The 16,510-nt window shown below is 35.6% G+C and overlaps 2 protein-coding genes across 2 annotated transcripts; both read left to right on the top strand.

Moving 5' to 3' along the window:
- Positions 1-3,636: 3,636 nt before the first annotated feature.
- LOC135117072 (uncharacterized) lies at positions 3,637-11,212 on the top strand. Its single transcript, XM_064035455.1, has 2 exons — positions 3,637-3,958; positions 9,351-11,212. The coding sequence occupies exons 1-2, from the start codon at positions 3,939-3,941 to the stop codon at positions 11,089-11,091; spliced, it is 1,761 nt and encodes a 586-aa protein (XP_063891525.1). The 5' UTR covers positions 3,637-3,938; the 3' UTR covers positions 11,092-11,212.
- Positions 11,213-11,608: 396 nt separating this feature from the next.
- On the top strand, positions 11,609-13,974 carry LOC110377489 (uncharacterized). The gene is made up of 5 exons (XM_021336410.3): positions 11,609-11,724; positions 11,988-12,216; positions 12,512-12,663; positions 13,137-13,298; positions 13,714-13,974. The coding sequence occupies exons 1-5, from the start codon at positions 11,658-11,660 to the stop codon at positions 13,887-13,889; spliced, it is 786 nt and encodes a 261-aa protein (XP_021192085.3). The 5' UTR covers positions 11,609-11,657; the 3' UTR covers positions 13,890-13,974.
- The last annotated feature ends 2,536 nt before the right edge of the window (positions 13,975-16,510 follow it).

Here is a 16,510-nt window from a genome sequence, read left to right on the forward strand (position 1 = left end):
TCTGACCTCATCAACCTAGTTAATCCGATACCTCTTGTTAAGACTGGTTGTCAGCCTGTCTGGCTTCTGACTACACTAACGACTAACAAAAGATGTTAGAATAGCAGCCAGTACCCATTTATTTAACGTGCCTTCTGAAACGGGGAGAAACTCGTCGTGATATGATAGTCACCTATCCACGGGCCAACCACGCCAAGCATTGCTTAACTTTATATCCAATCGACCCGTGCTGTTGAAACACTTGGCCACATGCTAATGATTTGTATAATGATAATAATCACTCAAAACAGCATTTAGTATCTCCTAGTTAGAAATACCTAATAAAGGACAATTCTCTAAATAAACTGGCTGTTCCACGCGGTTTCACCTGCACCTCGAGGGATTTACTTCGAAGGTATTTATGCTGTCCTGGTACATGGTAAGCGATAGCGTCAACACTTGAGTATTGGTATACGCTCATGAAACTTATAGGTACTGTCCTGGTACTTGATGAGCATTTACGCCGGGAGATTGGAATACTCGTCATGTATAAAGAGTTATTTGGTTCCGCTGCATTCTGTAAGATGATTTTTGACTAATCACCCCCGTCCTGGGGAAACTTCTGCCCGTACCTGGATAAAACAAAACCCATGTTCGCAGAGAGTGTTGCTTTACAGTGAAAGAATCATTTATCGTTATTAAGGTTCAACAGTTTCGGAGCCTAGGTATTCGCGTCAAACATACAAACAAACAAAAACTCAAATCCTTCTCTTTATATATTAGTATAGATAAACAAAATAAATCTAAAATTATCTTTGTAAGGAAAGTTTCCTCGAGACGCGGAAAACCCGCGGAGAACTAAGTTTATTAATAATTCGAATTTTACCAAAGTTAGTTCCCGGGTGCCTATGAATATATTCCTAGTATATTAGGTATATACTAGGAATATGTTTATTTTACCTTATAAGCTGTATTTGGGAATCGGTAGCATAGAATTATTTTACCTTATTAGCATTTTTCCTCAAAAAAGGATGAGCAGAAATGGATAAAAAATCACAAAGTTTGTTTATAGTGTTTTAAGCATTGCGTCAGGTCAAAAATAAAAACTTTATCTATTAAGATTATACTATTCAACGATTTATAGCCTTAATAATAGTGCACTTTTAACATAAAAATTGAATAAAACAACTTGGGACCATTAAAAAAAATATAGGTACGAATTTATTTACCTACATATAAAATGTTTTTAAATTGGTTCAGTCCAGCCAAACATTAAAACCTTCAATTTTTTTCAACCTTATCCGTGGTGCCACAAAAACTTATAAACGTCTGTTGAACAATTGTCTAAAAAAATTACAGATTATTACGTTGAAATAAGGTCCGTTTTCCAGCCACACTTTTGAAGACAAGTGTTCAACAGATGTTTAAGTTTTTGTAGAAAGGCTGTATCTTTTTATCATTATGTACCTATTTATTAAACAGACATAGCCAGTCATATGTCAGTTATTTAAATCACACGATACATTAATTACAAATATATCAGGTATTCTCATTTTTTTATTAAAAAAAAATAGATTGATAAAAAAGGGTTTCCTTGTACTGTCAAAATAACATACCTTTAACCAACAATTCATAAATGTTTATATGGCATTACATCAAAAAGACATTTTCATGATTTTTGTCTTTTTATTTGCAACCTCAGGAACAACTGATCCCGTCCGATGATATTCTGAGGACTCGATTAAGTTAAAAAAAAAACACAAAACTTGTACCTATATCGTAAAAAGTACCTACACTCTAGAATTGTATCAACACGGGCAGCACCATATGTCTAAGCTAGTGATACACCAATTCGTAAGGAGCGGTTTATTATAAAAAATCGATATAAATAATCGAATGCATGCAAATTATTGACACACAGTATTTTTGTTCGTTTTATAAATGTAGGTCAATGCACTGATCGACTCATTTTGGTAAGGTCAAACGTTTGTTCTAGGTCGGCTATTAGAGGATATACCTGAATAGGCCAATAGTTATTGGTGTTATTTAGCCTATTTATTTATTTTGGTTTAATTCTATTCGTGTCACTTGGTCCTAATAACATTGAATAACATTTAAAGGCTTTTTTTGGTTTCTACCAAAGTTATATCAGCAAAAGACTAATGCACTTTGGTATTTTATTCGAAATTTTCCTTCAACTTTGAAATATATAAAATAAGCGTAATAAATCCATTAAATAGGTATTTGGACACCTAACGTTTGAACACTTGGTTTTTAAATTGCAGGTAGATATTAAAAAAAAAATATGTGTTTGTTTAGAGTGCCCAATAAATAGGTCTCTAAGGGAGGCAGGCTAAAACGCATGAGGTAGACAATACCTATCGCAACAAGCATTCTATTTTAACTTTAAGAATACAAACGGCATGTTTCACTCGAACGACTGCCTGCTCTAAAAATTCAGGCGCTTAACTTCTATAACGATTGCCGGTATTTGTAAGGATTTCTTTGAAAACGATTAAAAACAGAATATATGTTAATGTGGGATAGTGTCCCTTCTCCGATGCTTGTCTCGATATTTTTCCCATGATGATATGACCCCTTCATTTGATGATTGCCCATATAAAAAAGGATTGAAAGTAGCTATCATGGAACAGGCATGTTGTTTATATGAAAGCAAGCAGTAGTATTAGTCAGAAGCCAGTAAGTCTGACACCAGGTGGTTAGAACCAAGAGGTATCGGGTTGCCCGGGTAACTGGGTTGAGGAGGTCAGATAGGCAGTCGTTTCTTGTAAAGCACTGGTACTCAGCTGAATCCGGTTAGACTGGAAGCCGACCCCAACGTAGTTGGGAAAAGGCTTGGAGGATGATGAAGCAGTAGTATTAGAAAACATCATCTCCCTTGCTTTTTCCCAACTATGTTGGGGTCGGGTGTAAATATAGCCGGATACAGCTGGAGTTTTACAATAATCGACTGTGATGTTGTAGACGAAGGCGAGTGAAAAAAATGTTTTCTTAGTATATAGAACAGGCACCGGGAAAATATAGGTACAAATCTGTAACAGGTCTACTTTTCCTACTACAAGTCTTAAATGTTGCCTAACAATTCTAGGGCAGAATATGCCCCGGTCGCTTATTTGACTAGGCTTATATACAACTGCATACCTGTTTTCCAGTGTAATAAAAAACGTATCTAATTAAAATGATAAAGAATTCATAATAATGCGCTCAACAAAAACTTCATTATCATAAACGCTAATTAAATCTTCACAATTGTTTAAGCATAATATAGGCGAATAATAATTTGATTAGTACTTCCCACTACCGAACTCACTGTCTGAAACTAATAACAATTTTTATGGTTCCATAACACTGAAGAAAAAACGATCTTCGTTATTTAATATCATTTCAATATAATATTAAAATTAAACATTCCGACTGCTCTAAAGAAGATAGAGACAACTTTAGACTGTTGCTGTTGAGGGACAGAATATAATATAATACACTTTTTATTTATTTTTTGTAGGTAGCTATGGTGACCACCCAGCCTTCGGCCCTAGATTAAGTCTGTACGCACACATGTATAATGTGCTGACTATAATTTTAAGAACTTAGGTAGATAAGTCGCCCCACCGGAGATGTCGCGCCGAGATGGGTCAGACAGTAGATTAGTTTTTACACAATTAAAAGTACCTCAGAATCGGTAACACGCTTTTAATTTGTCTCCCGAAATTCCTTAGTAGTAATACTTAGTAATTTCAATAGTTTCCCCGCTCCGGAAACAAGAGTGGCGCAGCCGGTAGGATTTCGCTGTTATATTCCTAAATTCTTCGCGGTTTTAAATTCGTCGCGTGTCTCGAGGACGAGCTGCACGATAGCTGTGGGAATTTAAGGACGAGTGAAATCCGACGAACCAAATAAATTACTCTTGGTGCGTGTGGGCAAACAAAGGAATACCAAGGATGAGAGTAGCAGCTGGCTGGTGAGTGATTTTTTCGCCAATCCATGTTCCTCTATCCCCCAATACTTAATACCTACATTATTTTGAGATTAAACCTCTCTCATTATAACGTGTTCATTTAGATTATTGGCTTATCTCATTGTGTTCTATAAATAGAACCGACATAGAGTAGTTAAACTTTCAGAGACGCCAATTAATTGTTATCTCAAGTGTATTCTTTGCATTGATATTTTTATAAATGTGTTTTATTAAAAGTAATAAGTAAAGTGTATGTAATTCTACACCTAATATAAAAAAAAAATATATATTTTATACATTAATATTTTTAATTTTATTACCTAAACTATTACATACATTTTGCGTCTAATTATTTTCTGATTTACGTGTGTTATGTTTGAATTGTGTTATCTTGTGTGTTTCATAGCATAGTCAATTGTACTCTCACGAATTGTTTTATCTGTTCCGTTCTCTACTCTGTGAACATGATGACTTCAGTGACTATTGAACAAATACCCAAAGAAATTATTCAATTAATACCTTTGTATAATGGTGATAAAAGACAGTTAAATCTTTATTTGCGAAAGTGTCAGTATGTCCTTGACCGATATAAGGGTAGCCACGAACAAAATCTTTACGTTTATAATGTTTTAACTAGTCGATTGAGAGATGACGCCGCAGCGCTCTTATCAGAACGTGAAGATATTGTGACATGGTCTGCTTTTAAAGATCTACTTATTCAACATTTTGGAGACCCGCGTAGCGAAGCGTGCATTAATATCGAATTAGAATCCTTAAAAATTAAATCCGGTGAAAGTTATTTAGAATTTTGTAATAGAATCCAAAGTGTTCGATCATTATTGATGTCCAAGGTCAACATGATTGAGGATACTGATTTGAAGAGTGCAAAGACAATTATTTATAACAATACGGCCTTGAATGTGTTCTTATACAATCTCCCAGAGAATATGGTTCGTATTGTAAGGCTTAAGGCACCCTCTAGTTTAGAAGCGGCCTTGAGTATAGTACTTGAGGAAGTTAATTTCTTAGAGCAGTATAATACTAGGAATCGCATTTACGGTCAATCTAGCAGTTTCGGATCAAAATTGGTAATGACGCCAGCGGATACAAACCTTTATTGCCAAATAATATTACCACACCTAAATTTAATTTCGGTATTCCACAGAATAAATTCAATCAGCCCCAAGGTCAATTACCAAATGCATTAACATCACGCCCCAAGCCTGGGTACTTACCCCAATCTCAACAATTTGGGTACAGGCCACCCCAACAATTCGGGTACAGGCCACCTCAACAATTCGGGTATAGGCCACCTCAACCATTTGGGTACAGGCCACCCCAACAATTAGGATACAGGCCACCGCCACGGTTTGGCTATAAACCGTTGCAACCTCAGCAGTTTGGTTACAAATCCCCCAATAATTCTAATACCCCACAAATACTAAAACCTCAAACGCAAACTACTGATGTGTCTATGCGAACAGCCCAACCTAAATCGAATGTACCACAAGGTTTCAATTTAAATGAATTGTCTGCTGACGACTATGAGCCTTATTACAATAACTATTACTCTAACTATGACGATGACTATTATGGTGACTCAAATGAAATTAATTATCATGACGAGACTCATGTTGACTATGAATTACAATCAGAAAATGAAATTCAGGCACTGGATTTTCAGGAGAGTGCCTCGACGGACAAGAAATCTTAGAATTAAATTTTGACTCTAATTTAGAGCTACCGTATATTTATGTAGAAGAGATAGACGCAAAAATGATGATAGATACTGGTAGTATGAGATCGTTCATTGGTCCTACAAAAGCATATGAGTATTTTACGACTATATACGTAATGAAAATTTTCAGGTGGTTAGTACTCATGCTACTAGTAGACATAATGAAGTAATAGAAATTCCTCTTCTACCTACCTTTGTTAGTGACGATTGGCATAAGTTCTATGTATACGAAGTAGATCCACGGTATGACGGGCTTATAGGTAACGACCTTTACAGCAATTAGGTGCAATTATTGATCTAAAAGAACGAATCTTAAAACGAATTCCACTTGTATTCCAATAATCAATAATAATTTAAATTATAAAATTACTGTACAGCCACGTTCAGAACAACGATTTAAATTGCCAGTAGATCAATATTCAGGTGACGCTATTCTTGACTACCAAGAATTTCGAAATGGACTACGAATGCCTAGTGCTTTAGTAAACTGTGATAGTGGATACGCATTTACAGTAATTCAAAACACTTCAGATTGCCCAAAACAACTGACTATTTGCCAACCTTTCACAGTAACGCCATATGAAAATACAGAATACAACATTAATTTTACTACGACCAATACTCCTCTAGAAATTGACAAATTACTTGAAGAAAATTTAGATAAATTAAGACTCGATCATACCAATGGCGAAGAACGTGAGAAAATTTATGCACTTTGTAGGGAATATAAGGACATATTCTACTGTGACCAAATCCCCCTTACGTTTACTAATCAGGTTAAACATCACATACGTACCAAAATGAAGATCCTATATACATTAAACCCTATAGACAGGCACCTTTCATCCAAAACGAAATAAATAATCAGGTAGAAAAATTACTTCATGAAAATGTTATACAAGAATCTCATTCCCTTGGAGTGCTCCAGTTCACCTTGTCCCTAAAAAGAAGGATGCGTCTGGTGAAATTAAATACAGGATGGTAATAGACTACAGACGACTGAATGACATAACCATAGACGACAAATACCCCCTACCTAATATTAATGACCTTTTCGACAAACTAGGAAAGAGTGTGTACTTCACCACATTGGATCTAGCAAGCGGCTACCACCAAATAGAAGTAGAAGAGAAGGATAGACAGAAGACAGCTTTTCGACGCAAAATGGCCATTTTGAGTTTCTCAGAATGCCGTTTGGACTTAAAACCGCTCCTGCTACCTTCCAACGGACCATGGATAATATTTTGCGTGGTCTGCAAGGACTCCACTGCATGGTATACTTGGATGACATAATAATTTACGGAAATAGCCTTGACGAAATGATAAATAAATTAAGAATTGTATTTGACCGACTTAGAACAACTAACATGAAAATTCAATTAGACAAATCTGAATTTTACGCAAAGAAGTGCTCTACCTTGGACACACTATAACTAAAGACGGGCTAAAGCCTAATGACGACAAAATAAACGCTGTATTGAATTACCCGTTACCAAAGACAACGACAGAGATTAAGAGCTTTCTTGGACTTGTAGGTTACTACAGACGTTTTATAAAAGATTTTGCAAAAATTACTCAACCATTGACAGCCTGCTTAAAAAAGCGCAACAAAATTGTTATTGACCAGAAATACATAGACGCATTTAACAAATGCAAGGAACTCCTGACACATGCCCCACTGTTACAATACCCTGACTATGACAAAACATTTATACTGACGACCGACGCATCCAATGTCGCTCTAGGCGCTGTGCTGTCACAAGGACAGATTGGCAGTGACAAGCCCATTGCGTATGCTAGTCGTACCCTCAGTGATACAGAATCACGTTATAGTACCATCGAACGTGAACTGCTCGCTATAGTGTGGGCAGTAAAGCATTTTAGGCCCTATCTGTACGGTAGAAAATTCTATATATATACTGACCACCGTCCCTTAACTTGGCTCCAATCTCTTAAAGACCCTAGTAGCAAACTCACACGTTGGCGGTTACGTTTGCAAGATTACGACTTTGATTTAATTCACAAAACGGCAAACAAAATACAAATGCAGACGCTCTGTCCAGAATAAAAATCAATGCCTTACTCACAGACGACGAAAATCAGTCTCTAGCAGTTAATATTGATGAGAAGGAAGATAAAAATCTAAATGAATGTGCAGATAGTAAAGGTTCATCAACAGTAACGATATCTGATTCTAGTCGAACTATGACCTGTAGTCCTATAGATTTTTCCGACAATATTAGAAGTTCACTACGATACAAATGAGTATCCAATACGATCAGTGTCCAGTAAGTCGAACGAAACCGTTCATTCCGCTGTAGAATTAGAATCAACCGGTATACCTATTTTACATGAGGCGATCGACACCAAGCCGAATCAAATCTTAATATTTTCATGGTTTAAAAATCAAATGCATGTTAAGAACCTGTCACGTGACAAACAAAAGATATTAGAAGTTTTCCTGCCAAAAGATAATCCGCAATTAGTAAAGGACTTTTTAAAGGAATACATACAGCCAAAATTAAAATATTTCATTTATTTTGAGGAGAATGAACATCGGAAACTATTTAGCAATATAATAATTGAACTATTCAGAAAGGGAACTATTAACCTATTTGAATGTACAGAAAGAGTTATTTTTGTAGAAGATGAAGGAGAGCAAAAGGCACTTATACTTAAACACCATGAAGGAAAGACCTGTCATAGAGGCATAAAAGAAACGCTAGTTAGGCTCCGTAGAAATTATTATTGGAATAGAATGCAGGAAACTGTAACAGCCGTCATAAACAGTTGCGATGGGTGCCGTAGAATGAAATATGATAGGAAACCCATCAAACCTATATTACAACTAACACAAACCCAAGACGCGCCTTTTCAAGAGCTATTTATAGATCTTTTTAGTATAGAAGGTAAAACTTATTTAACTATAATTGACGCATTTAGCAAATTAGGTCAGGCAATCGAAACTCAGGGAAAATCAACTCCCGAAGTAACTAGAGCACTGATGAAATATTTTTCGTATTACGGTACACCCAGAAGAATAAGCTCAGACCCCGGAACCGAATTTAATAATGAACTAATTAAGGAATTTTTGAATTTACATAAAATTGATTTCCACATTGGAACCCCTAATAACCCCAATTCAATGGGTCTTATTGAGAGGTTCCACTCCACTATAATAGAAATTTACAGACTGGCCAAATACGAAAAACAATGTACTGATGCGGCTTCGGTTATGACTTATTCTGTTCTGGCATACAATCACACTATTCACTCAGTCACTGAACTTGCACCATTTGAAGTTGTCTTCGGACATACCGACTCAAGCAGTCCGTTTAGCATAGAATTAGAAAAACGTTATTTCCAAAAATTAGTAAAAGATCATGCAAAAAGAATAAAAACATTATACGAACACTTAGCAGACAAAATGGTTAATATTAAAGAAAAGAATAGAGAGAGTAAGGGTGGTGAAGGTGAAATAAAGTTTAAAAAAGGAGAAATTGTTTTCGGTAAAGACATAAATAAGCGTAAAAGTAAGGATAAGCCCCGATATATAAAAGCTGTAGTAACAGGCAAAGCAGATAAAAATATTTTACCTATAAAAATAGGAGAAAGGGATACCAAAATTCCTATTAAAATATAAAACGTCCTCCACAGGTGCGGCATATTATTGATGACAGTCACGATGCTGTCGCTGGCCCTTCATCTGCAAAATCTTGAAGGTAATCCAGGAGTTTTACCGGTGAAACAAGGTCATGCATATTTCCAAACTGATCAGTGGACTATTGTAAAGATCATCAGCCTAGATCAAATTTATACTGACCTTAACTACATCTCTACCAACTATCAAGCGCTTTGTAATTTAATTGATTGGAATGCATCATACTCACAAGAAATTATGACTATTAAAATGCATACAGATTCCATACGTGATTTAACTGTAGAAAAATACCAACAGCTTATACCATCCAAACGATCTAAACGAGGACTCATTAATCCACTGGGCTCTATTATAAAAATTGTTACCGGTAATTTGGATCATGATGATGCGTTGAAGTATGATAATCTCATTTCTAAATTGAATCAAGGTCAAATCACTATATCTAAAAGGTTAACATTGGTCTCTAAAATGTTTGACAGTTTTATTAATGCCACTGAAACTATTGAACAGAATACAATTAACTTCCATAACAGGTTAACTAAAATTGAAACATTAATTAAAGATTTAACTGCTCAGCAAAATAGTTGGATTTTTCTGACGTACTTAACTGGGTTGTTCAATGTTTTCATGAGTAACTTTCGTACTATATTTATTAGATTAAGTGAAATCGAAACTGCACTTGCATTAAGCAGAGTCTCTATTTTACATCAATCAATTGTTAATTCTTCAGAACTTTTATATCATCTTAAATTAATATCCGAATATGAAAGCTTAATATATCCTCCCGCCGAAGCGAACTTGTTAAAAATAGAAGAGATTATATGTGTTAAATCATTTATTAAAAGTAATCAAATAACGTTTATAATGGAGATACCACTTACCGATAATGTTACTTATAACTATTATAAGATTTACTCCCTACCAATTTTCCATGACACCGAAAATAAGACCCTAGCTATTTTCCCCAAATACCCTTACCTATTGGCGAAAGAAAATAGATACTCACCAATCGCAATACCGTGTAGACCATTCTCTGCCGGTGCTCGCTTCCTCTGCACTGCAGACAACAGGATCCCCTTCTATGAACTTACCTGTGTCGAACAGCTTATGAATTTCGAAAACGACCTTACCCTTTGCAAACAACATCCAATAGAAATCGAACAGGTCAGAGTCCAACAAGTCGCTAACAACAACTGGATCCTGTATAGTGAAGAGAAGACCACACTAACAGAACGATGCAAGGATGAGACCAGTAGACAATTGGTATTTGGTACTTACCTGATGACCATCGAAGAACCCTGTGAGGTGGAGATTCATGGCATACACATTAATCATCGTATCTTCATAGAGTCCGATGTGGTGAAAAGAGTACCAATCATCGCCTTACCTCAGTTACGCACTAACGCACAGCTATCCAGTACACGTGCACTTGATATGAAGGGCATAAATCTAGACGAAGTGAAATATATGGCGTATTCGTTAAAACATAGTGAAGTGATCGAAAGTGTTTTTGATAAAAGGGACAGTAGCTTCAGTGCGTCCTTGGTGTACGTGACCTTAGGTTTAGTTATTTTAAGTATTTTTGTATTTTCCGTTTATGTTGTTCGGCTCAAATTGCTGAAATACACGTGTTTCAAGAAAAATTATCGGAACCAATCTAAAATCGATTCTCCCGATAATTTTCCTCTTAAGGTCGGAGGAGCTATGGTGACCACCCAGCCTTCGGCCCTAGATTAAGTCTGTACGCACACATGTATAATGTGCTGACTATAATTTTAAGAACTTAGGTAGATAAGTCGCCCCACCGGAGATGTCGCGCCGAGATGGGTCAGACAGTAGATTAGTTTTTACACAATTAAAAGTACCTCAGAATCGGTAACACGCTTTTAATTTGTCTCCCGAAATTCCTTAGTAGTAATACTTAGTAATTTCAATAGTTTCCCCGCTCCGGAAACAAGAGTAGGTACTTATTTATATTTTCAAGAATGTCATAACATCTGTATTTAGAGTATACAAAAACAATTGCACTGTAACTTGTACATAAAAAAACCACGAAAAGTATGCAGGTTTTGAACGGTCGCGCGGGAAGCGGGAATTATTACACGTCTACAAAAATGGAGATACAGAACTCACAGTAAGACGAGACCAGCTCTGTTTCAACCGGTATTTATTCCTTCTTAACCTCTAATTATTAAATTAAAAATTCATTGACTTCATCTTTTTGCCAAAGTATATAAATTGAGTAAGTTCCCGTAAATAAACACTCGTTTAGTGCCACACAAAGTAAACAGTAGTAGAACAAAATGTGGAATTTCCAAGTGTTATTGTTGACCAGTGCCATCTTCGCGATTTGCGAATCTGCGGCCATAAGTAAGTGTTACGATAAAAGTATATTACGTGTAACTTTAAAATAATTAAGTGATATCACTATCTAGGGCCGATTTTTCAATGGCTTGATTCTTAACTTTATTTGAAGAATATGTTTGCCAGCGTGTGTATTGAATATTTTATTTTATTTTATGAAAAAATATGGCAGTTTGAAATCAAATAGATGTTAACTGATGATTGTGAAATCGACCCATAACAAAGCATGTATTTAATGAAAATATGTTTAATTTTCCACTTTTTTACAGTTGACAAGGTAAATAAAAAGTGTAGTATAAATGACAACGCTTGTCTGCAAGATCTATATACAGTATTATTAGACGACATAGCGGACAATGGGGTCCCAGAAATGGATATTCCTAAACTAGATCCCTACGCTTTAAAGAATAAAGAAGTTGAAGTCCTCGGAATGATTAAAGCGACAATGATTGAAGGATATGCAAAAGGTTACAAGAATTGTAAAACAACTAGTTTCAGGTATGAAGTAACTCCTCATTTATAAAATCAATTCTTACTTTCAACGAAGAAAAACTGACCTATAAAATGGAACTAGATTTTTCTGTATAATACGTCCCAGGCCGATATCGACCACGGCGGTTGTTCTCATATAAGGAGATCAGCCAGCTGCGCAGGGCATATTAGAGGTATAGTGCACAAGCATTTGCGCAGATACAGGTGCACTCACTACTCCCTCACTCTCATAGTCTGATGAGACAGCAGCAGGCTGAATCAATCATCCAGTCCATGATGCTAATTTTGGTATTTTTTCCAGCAATAACATTCAAACACAGCGCACCTACGTAGAATTGGTATGCGAACCCTTTGCTGTCGAAGGAAGTTACAAGATTGAATCAACGCCTACACTCTTAGCGCTCATTGGAGGTATCAATATTCATGGTCAAGGAAAAGGTGGTCTTGTCATTGGTAAGTAATAGAAATATTTTTTATTATAACAAACTTGACCTGGAAAAAATACTTTCTTTATTACAATTTAAGCTATGTACATTTCATTCGTCTGCCTCAGGATCATAGGATCAGGAGGATAGGATGAAAATTTTATTCTGAAGGGTCGCAATTAGGTAGCAACTCTGGGTGAAAAAAAACTAATACTTTTACGCCATTTCTTCACTGGGAAAAGTGACAGCCAACCAGATATCAGAATGGCTGTCACCTTTATATGCTAAATATCTTCAAAACCACGAGGGTAGCAATTGGTAGCAACTAATGGAAGCTGGAAGCAATTAGGTAGCAACTCTTTATATGTATTTCGAGAGGATCGGTGAGTTGTGACAGCGATCCTGACGCAGACTTTCATTCCTACCCTTTACGTTTGCAATAAAGAATCTGTCTTTATCATTCCTGTAGCGAAATACAAGCTAAATTGTTTTTTTTTGCAGGTAAAGTAAAACTTAACCTAGACTTCGCATTCGAAGTGAAGAAACTTGATGATGGTGAGCTCCATTTCCAAGTAGATCCTGAAGATTCTGTGTATACATTTGAAGTACTGGACAAAATTACCTTCTCTGGCGACAGTTTATTCGTTGGAAAACAAGATATTAGTGAGTATACTTTATTAAAACTTTAGACTGTTAAAAGTAGTTTTGTTTAATTGAAGCCGACCCCAACGTAGTTGGGGAAAAGGCTCGGAGAATGAATATTGCTTAATTGATTAGGAAGCGATTTAAGATAGTGGACTTTGTCGGCTGCATGATATCAACTTACTTTGAGAACAGGGCTATGTGATGTTACACTTGCCATGTCATCATCTGGCCAGCCCTTCCTTCATCCTTCATTGAGATCGCTACCGTGCCAAAAGTAGCTTAACCTTATGATCGATTGACACCCGGGGCTGTTACTAAACTTGTCTTAAACGTCCTTTTAACTTTTATGTTCATTTTGTTCCTCAGATTAACATCAATAAGGGAATTATTTATTAATATAATATAATTTATTAATTCATTGTATTTATTTCAGGTACCGTCGCAGTAAACATCGGTAATGAAAATTGGGAATTCCTCGCCAAGTCCTTTGGAAAACCTGTCCTAGATAAGGCTCTGGAAGTTTTCTATGTGAACTGTAATAAGTTTTTAAGCAAAGTTCCTATTAAAGACTTGATCACTGACGATTTATCGTCATACGCTAAGATCTAAGATAGATTGAAGAGTCAATGCTGAATCCAAATGGTATAAAATTGTTTATCAACCCTAATATTAAGTAATGTGAAACGTAGTAAAACATAAAATAAATTATTTCAAAATTAAAAAGTCTCTTATTTCCCGAATTAAAAAGTTTACCTACTAATAGAAATAAGTACCTTCACCTACTGGTATTTATTCAAAAGTATTTTGGTATTAATTATACAAATATATGCAAACCAGCTAACTTCTTCGACAGAAGCAAGTATACATATTTTAGTTTTGTGCATTTATTACTAAATCTAGACCTTCAGAATTGAACCACAGACAAAAATAATTGTTGCCGTAGATGAGAAAAACATTAATACAATACAGAATTAATAATATTTGCTTATTGAATATATAGTATGTATGTATTGAATATTAAACCGTATGTTTTGACTAGAGATAGATAGATAGATAGATAGATAGACATATTCTTTATTATGCACACCAATTAAAAATCAACAAGAATAAACAAAAATTTTGAAGTTGGTGACACAATGGGCGGTCGGTTAGAGAACATTCTGCAACAAATAACATAAAGAAAGAATACACAGTGAATTAATTTTCATCACAGGTTTTCTTCCTATAGTCCTAAACATTCAAACACAAGTCTTAAGGGAGTTTATATCCGGGTCGCTAATTTGGCTACGCTTATATACAACTGTTTTTCAGTCTAATAAGACACATATTTCATTAAAATAATAAAAATAAAACATAATAATGCGCTCAGTAAAAACTTTATTATCATAAAGGCTAATTAAATTTTGTTGAAGCACAATATAGGCGAATAATATTTTGTTTAGTACTTCCCACTACCAAAGTCACTGACTGAAACAAATATATTTTTTTAAGGTTCCAAAACTCTTTATAAAGATCCATCTCGGTCAGTGGGTCGCCCAAGAAAAATGACGTCCATGTGGAACCTTTAACGCACTTGATTTCCCTATCAAGTATCAAAACAAAACATAATAGTTTAAAGTGATATCTATACATATAATAAATCTGTAGAAAAGTAATTTTTGTACATTGAAGAAATTGACAAAAAAAATAGCCAGCATGTTAAAGGATAACTAACAGAACCCATTTCCATCATTTTTGTAATTTTTGTCTGTTTGTCTGTTTATCTGTTTGTTCGTTCGGGATTCACGTAAAATCTACGAATTCAATGCAGACAATGCTTATATACAAAAATTTTACGTAACTTGGGGTATTACTTAGTTTTTGTTTCATCGAAATCGATTCACTCTATCAAAAGATATGATTAATTTTGTGAATTCAAGATGTAAAATATTACGACACGCAATCTGTTTGTCAAAACTGTACATTTGAATGTTGTACTTATATAAGTTGATCGGCCTATTAATCTTTACACAGAAAATCACACCTTCATAAGTAACTTCGGAAGAAAAAAAAAATGAAAATTTTGTTTAGCCAAGGTTAAAGTAGCTCCATCTGTGGTAATATGTGTTAAATAAAATACATAAAATTTGACAAAGGAGCGAGGTGGTAAATGACAATAAATTACCATACATTCTTTATAGAGGATTATTATTTCAACAGATGGAGTTGTGTATTTTCCGTAATTCACCATATTTTAACACGTAGTGTAATTTTTCGATAGACATTTCAATAGTGTTTGTCAGTTTGCCGTGCCACATCAAAATCCAATTATAATTATTACCTTGATGAAAGGAAAATTAATAGTTCTCAGCCAAATTTAAAACGGTGCCATCTAAATAATTTTTTGAACCTTATGTCAAAAATGATGACAATTAATTATCATTTAAAGTTACAGATGGAGTTCATATCAGGATTTTTTCATAAACATAGTTTAGCTTATCTTCCACTAATGTGGTGGCCTTAAAACAAATTACTTTGAGTGAGTAGTATTAAGTATACCTTAATTATTTTTTCGAAATGAGGATCTATCTCTCGCAAGCGCTGCTAAGCGTCATCATCATCCTAGCGTTGTCCCGGTTGCCCTTCCGGGCCCGGGGTCCGCTTTCCTGCTTCTTCTCCTCCACTTCGCTCGGTCTTCGGCATCCCTGGTGGTTAGTCCATTGGCACGCATGTCATCCCTTACGACGTCAAGCCAGCATTTCCTGGGTCTACCCAGTCTGCCCCGGCCGGGCGGAGGCGCCATGGCTAGACATTTGTTCCCCACGTAAGCGCTGCTAAGCGTGAGGTAGGTAATGTAGGATTCTGTAGCTTTAAAAACAAGCCCAGATACAAAGTGCAGATAAGAAATGGGAGCTTTCTCGATTTAATACCATACACACGTAAAATGCTTTATGCGTCTGAAAACGAATACATTGCGCGTCGCATACCAGAGACATGCTTACTTTCAACTTCTGATCGCAAATACACTGGTCACGATTACGAACAGTCTCAGTAGGACCCGAGCCAAGTCTAAAAAAACACCTTTTATATAAAACTACGTTTGATGTCATTCAATCACAAAGACAGAATTGTTTTCTGTTGCAAATCCTATCCACCTGTATCCTATCCTAATCCAGCATGCATTGCAGGTGTGCATTGCACAAAAACCAATGGTATCCTATTCGAGAAGTCAAAAGAGTCGACCTGCCAAC

This window comes from Helicoverpa armigera, chromosome 7, assembly GCF_030705265.1.
Source record: "Helicoverpa armigera isolate CAAS_96S chromosome 7, ASM3070526v1, whole genome shotgun sequence".
NCBI lineage: Eukaryota > Metazoa > Arthropoda > Insecta > Lepidoptera > Noctuidae > Helicoverpa > Helicoverpa armigera.

What these genes read in the sequence shown, in the direction of transcription:
- LOC110377489 (XM_021336410.3), top strand. Translation starts at nt 11,658, where the DNA reads ATGTGGAATTTCCAAGTGTTATTGTTGACCAGTGCCATCTTCGCGATT. An exon ending in TGTAAAACAACTAGTTTCAG is followed by an intron (nt 12,217 to 12,511) that starts GTATGAAGTAAC and finishes TATTTTTTCCAG; the next exon opens with CAATAACATTCAAACACAGC. An exon ending in AAAAGGTGGTCTTGTCATTG is followed by an intron (nt 12,664 to 13,136) that starts GTAAGTAATAGA and finishes TTTTTTTTGCAG; the next exon opens with GTAAAGTAAAACTTAACCTA.
- LOC135117072 (XM_064035455.1), top strand. Translation starts at nt 3,939, where the DNA reads ATGAGAGTAGCAGCTGGCTG. An exon ending in ATGAGAGTAGCAGCTGGCTG is followed by an intron (nt 3,959 to 9,350) that starts GTGAGTGATTTT and finishes CGTCCTCCACAG; the next exon opens with GTGCGGCATATTATTGATGA.